This window comes from Montipora foliosa, chromosome 11, assembly GCF_036669935.1.
Source record: "Montipora foliosa isolate CH-2021 chromosome 11, ASM3666993v2, whole genome shotgun sequence".
NCBI classification, from domain to species: domain Eukaryota; kingdom Metazoa; phylum Cnidaria; class Anthozoa; order Scleractinia; family Acroporidae; genus Montipora; species Montipora foliosa.
Window position 1 is genome coordinate 5,616,488 of NC_090879.1, and position 5,000 is coordinate 5,621,487.

The following is a 5,000-nucleotide window of genomic DNA, read 5'->3' on the forward strand; positions in this document are numbered from 1 at the left end:
CACTGCCAAGGAAAACTTGTCAAGGAAAACTTGCTAGTGTAAATGGCGCTTTATTAGGAAATCTTTGATGACGACATTGTTTACATTCTGTTTAATTATATTTTTAACATCTGAGTTTGCACACAGAAGGCATCACGCAATTTACAAATCGACTTCTAAAGGTAAAAGAACTTGTGAAAGTTAGTTAAATCTCAAATCATTGATAACCAGCCAGTTAATAGCCATCAAATACTGATACATTCTTGGGTGGCAAAAGCGGTACTGATCCCATACAGTGTGTAAAATATCGAATTTTCAACGCATCATTGCGTAGAGATGATAGGGCGTTTTCACCTGACGTTACGACAGCCATGTTGGTGTTCCAAAACAAAGAAATGGCAGCCATGATGGTGTACCAAACTAATCCTCCGGGAATTGAACTCTATTTTTATGCAAATACTATCTTTTGTTTCAGGAATCCAATGTGGCAGTTGGTCACGTGAGTGAAAACGCTCTATAGGGAATATCACGTTCAAATTTTCAGGGACGGCTCATTATGCCATGTACTTTCGTTGTTCAGTTCACAATCTACTATTTCTTCTTGGTTGATTGATTAGAAAGCGATAGCCTTTGTGCGAAGGGCAGAGGTAAAAAAACGTAAACAAAGCCCCCCCCTATACTTCATTTACTCTCACTCGTTCTTCGATTATACAAAAGGACTTGTTAGAACATGAGGCGCAAATTAAATAAGGTGTGCTTTCTCTGTCAAATTTGGATATCTTACTGAACCGTTGATGCAAACAGAGCTGTGATAATCTGTGCAAAACCTTATATTGTCAGTAATATTTTATATAATGTTCACAGTAGTCCTCTTGTTCTTAAGATCACTTTAATGGCCAACGAAATTCTGCCACCAGTTTCGCCTCTGTTTTAGCGTGACTGTTGATCGCCATCTTGGATTGTAGCGACGCCTTTTGACTGGTTCGCCTTAGGCTACAGTCGTTCCTCTCAGACTTTGGTAAACAATCCTCTCTTCCTGAAAATTAAAACAGTCTAATCCAGTTAAATTAAACGCTTCTTCATGCTTATGCAGCAGTCTCTAGCTTCTTTCTTACAACAACGCGCATTGTGAATCAAACCAACTCATCATCCCTTTTGCGACATGCTGATCTTTGCCTAAAATGCCAGCTTCATTAACAGTTCCAGTTTCACTTAGGGCTTTCTTCTTCCGAATCTGCTGCAACCACATCAGTGATGAAAAGAGTAGAAGGCCGCTGAAACGAAGACAAGCGGTTCCTCTGGCCTGGAGAATGGGGTCCAACTTGTAGTCAAAAGTAACGTCCCTTGACAGCTCTTGAGCCAATTTACACCTTGTGACATTATCTCGGCATCGGTCCAACTCCTCTGCGGCTCTGCGCCTTTCCTGCACCCCTACCAATGGGCGTGGTTTTACCACCTCTTACTCGGGAACTGCGCAGACTCGCTTGACTTGGAGCTTTGCTCGCTAGACAAACAAGCAAGCAGTTGTTAGCATCTGTCAAACCTAAACAAGGAACCTCTTACACTGTAAAAAAAGCAAATTTTCTGTTTATATCATGGAAGTCCCGAAGACGATATTCCTTATGTCCGAAACAAAACGTTTTTGGCTCGTTTGAAGCCAAAGCGACGCTTCTTTATCATAAACCAAATGGCCGGTTTTTAAAGGTAACAGCACAAGATTTAGATGTAACGTTTTATATTTAATAGTGTAATGCACCCGTGAAAAAGATCAAAAGGATCATTGGGGGGGGGGGGGGGGAGAAGGGGGAGAAACAAGGGGGAGGGGGAGAAGGGGAGGAGAAGGGGGAGGAGATAAGGGGAGATTGGGGCAGAAGGGGGAGGGGGAAAGGGGGAAGAAGGTAGATGCGAAGGGACAGCTGAAAATCAGTGACACTGGTCAGATGCTGTACCCATCAGGCTAAAGGAACTCCTGGGGAGCTTGACCACCTGCTGGTTAATACTAGGGACCTTTAGATTCTAGGACGAAGACGAGGACGACTTTTGACTGCCCGTTTTTAAAATTTATAACCCGGACGATTAGTCTTACTCTTTGTTAGCAGCACAGGTTGCTTAGTTATTCTTTTTGCTGGTAACTGAGCCTTTTCCTGCTCGAAAAATGCCCAAACTGCTGCGGTGTTGGTGACTTGTTTTGACACGACGACATTTTTGCAAAACTTCGTACTAAAATGACGACGGTATCACGTTTTTCCGCCAAAATGGCGCTGGTTTGCGCGCGCTCACTGTTGTTCTATGAGAAAATCTCGTACTCGTAGTCTTTCTCGTCCTAGAATCTAAAGCTCTCTGTTAAGAAAAGAAAATCGTTTACCTATTTGTTGCTGCAATCTCGCCTTATTGGGCGCACATTCGTCCTTCAAATGTTTACTCCACGCCTAAAATAACGACAAATATGAAACAAAAAATACCAGGCTGGAGAAGAGTGTAAACTGAAGCATAAAATAATTTATTGTCGTGTGAAAGACCTCACCTCGTCACCCTGTTCAAGAGTCTCGTTGCAAAGGACACAGCGGGGTCCCTTCGAGCCTGCAAACACGAGGAGAGATGAGCCACTGAAGAAATATAGATCCTACAATGGTTTTTCTAAATGTCAATAAAGCTGTGCGATTTGCCACTGTAATTAGAATCAGTACTAACCCTGCTGACAGCTCTTCTCAGCAAAGTGATCTTCAAGATCGGCTTTCAGGACGGCTTCCTTGCAACGCGGACATTGAGCGAACTTGTCACTAGAGTCACATTCAGTCAAGAGATGCTCGCTTACTCCAGATATTTCGATCACCTGGGAGAGAGGGGAGTGTAAAAAGGAGCCTAATAAGCAATAGCAAGCGGATGGGAAGACTGGGAAAGTTTCACAATGACCTCAACAGGGAACTTATAGATCGTTTTCACTGTAATGCAACTGTCACGCAACAAAAAAAAAATTCTAAACCAGTCAATGGAAAAGACCAAGAAAGTGAATTGTTATAAAAGACAACTACATAAACAACTTCTGAAAATTTCAAGCCGGAGTGGTGCACTATTTTTTTGTTATTGGCCAAAACGTTTCACGCAACTTTTAAGGGCTTTCTATGGAGATGCCATCTTTGAGTACCAAAAGTGTACACAAATATGGCCGCCGGAAACCAACGAACACATTTGAAATTCTCTTTGCCATGAAAACGGTTTCTTTCCACCCATGAACTGGTAGACATACACGTCAACATAATTTTCTAAGACTTGAAATATTTCAAATGTTGAAAGTTATAAGGAAAGGTATTTTTTTCAACCAGACCGCAGCTGCCTTTGTGTCACGCGTGGTAAAAATTTGAAAATTCAAAGAGCTGTATTTTCAAAACGAAAAACTTTACGGTACTAAAAGCTTGTAAAAATAACTAATTCTAGATTATCTTCAAGGTAGTGAGGGTAAAAATTCCGAAAACCACACGATTTTGATTTTAGAATTTAATGACGTCACGTGAAAACGATCTTTTGCCAGGACTACGATGGCGGGTACGAGAAGTTACTGTAATAATTTCGCCAACACTCCACGTCGTTCGACATGGAAAGTGTGTATCAACATTCCAGGACTGAATAAAATTGGTAGGAAAGGTGAAAAACATTTACCGTCAGGCGCTCGTGTCCTCCAAATAAACTCAAATTTGGCAACTTCACACCGTTGTCAAGACCAGACCGGCTTAGAAATGTTACAGTACTACAAAACGCACTTGCAGCGCGCAGAGGCTTTGTTTTTGTTTCCTACGCCTAGGACTTCAAGTACAGGACGTACAAGCTTCAGAAAGTCAGAAACTCGCAGTCGTTCGTCCCACAGCCAAACAAGTGAGTGGAATAGGTTTCAACCCCTGTGATGGCGCCACAGATTTCTTTGCATTTTAGTTTAAAATGAACTATTTCATTGCACAACATTTTTTGACATAATCTCAGAGATAGACCCATACCTTTCACAAAACTGGTCGTGAGGCAAACAAACATTTTTTGGCATTTTCACAGTTTATAGCGCACTAAAAGTGAGATTTTGCTTTTCGTAAAGATGGAACCACTCGTTCGTGGCGCCCTCGTTCTTAATGATTCAGTAGCTCTCCCACTGCAATGCCGCGACCACCGTAACCAAATTACTTCTCCGACATATTTCTGTCTGAAGGCTAACTAACCATACAGCCTCAACTAAGGGACTGCAAGCCCAATATGCTTCATGGGATTTCTATAGCATGTCACGTAACCGCTTGATGCACAGGATCACCAAGGGAGAAGACTTGTGGCATGCATTAATCCTATTTGTAAGTTTATAACTCAAAATCATGAGTAGCTGTTATTACTTGAGCACAATAATCGCATCTCTTGAGCATAGGGCAGCTTTTCCAGTAATGCATGTCCAGCATTTCTTCTGTAAACGCCTCGTTCTTCTCACCACAGAAAATACACATCCTGCGAAACGATAAAGCAGTATAAGGCAACATAACGGGTGGGCAGTCCCGATGAAGGCATCACTGCAAATTCTAGGACCTCTTTACTGTCAAGTCAGGATTTGAGAAAACTCTTCATGGGTATACTTGACATTTTCATTAACTTCCGCAAATTTTCTGGAACGCACCTATCTTTCGTCCTTGATTTGAGAAAAAGGATTATTTGTTAGTTCTTTCACTTGGTGCAGTAAGATCGTCCAGGTGGGTCGAGTTCTGAGGACCGTTGTTCATAACGACTAGTTAACCCTTTGCAAAGGAAGGAAGAACTTCTCTTCAGAGTAAGTTTGCTTCTCAGTGGAATGACCTGAGTGGTCAACATAGACCGGCGTAATGTTACCGGTCATTTCTTTGGTACGTTGTGACTTAATTGGCTGTCCACACCGAGAAGTGAACATTTACAACTACTCCTTGTCTGGCATAATATCTTAAAAAGCAGTCTTACCTGTCCACATCGACTGGTTCATCTGAAAAACAAGATGTAAAGTAGTAAACTAGTAACTCCTCCGT

General features: G+C 41.9%; 1 protein-coding gene across 3 annotated transcripts in view; it reads right to left on the reverse strand.

Moving 5' to 3' along the window:
* Positions 1–34: 34 nt before the first annotated feature.
* LOC137977841 (centrosomal protein of 104 kDa-like) overlaps positions 35–5,000 on the reverse strand; it is a 45,269-nt gene continuing 40,303 nt past the window's right edge. For all 3 annotated transcript variants that reach the window (XM_068825184.1, XM_068825181.1, XM_068825182.1), the window contains exons 33-38: positions 4,936–4,957; positions 4,347–4,455; positions 2,671–2,812; positions 2,504–2,559; positions 2,345–2,408; positions 35–1,483 (exon numbers count right to left, since the gene is read on the reverse strand). In XM_068825184.1, coding sequence (XP_068681285.1) covers positions 1,359–1,483; positions 2,345–2,408; positions 2,504–2,559; positions 2,671–2,812; positions 4,347–4,455; positions 4,936–4,957 — 518 coding nt within the window. In that variant the 3' untranslated portion in view covers positions 35–1,358. The remainder of the gene's footprint in view (positions 1,484–2,344; positions 2,409–2,503; positions 2,560–2,670; positions 2,813–4,346; positions 4,456–4,935; positions 4,958–5,000) is intronic.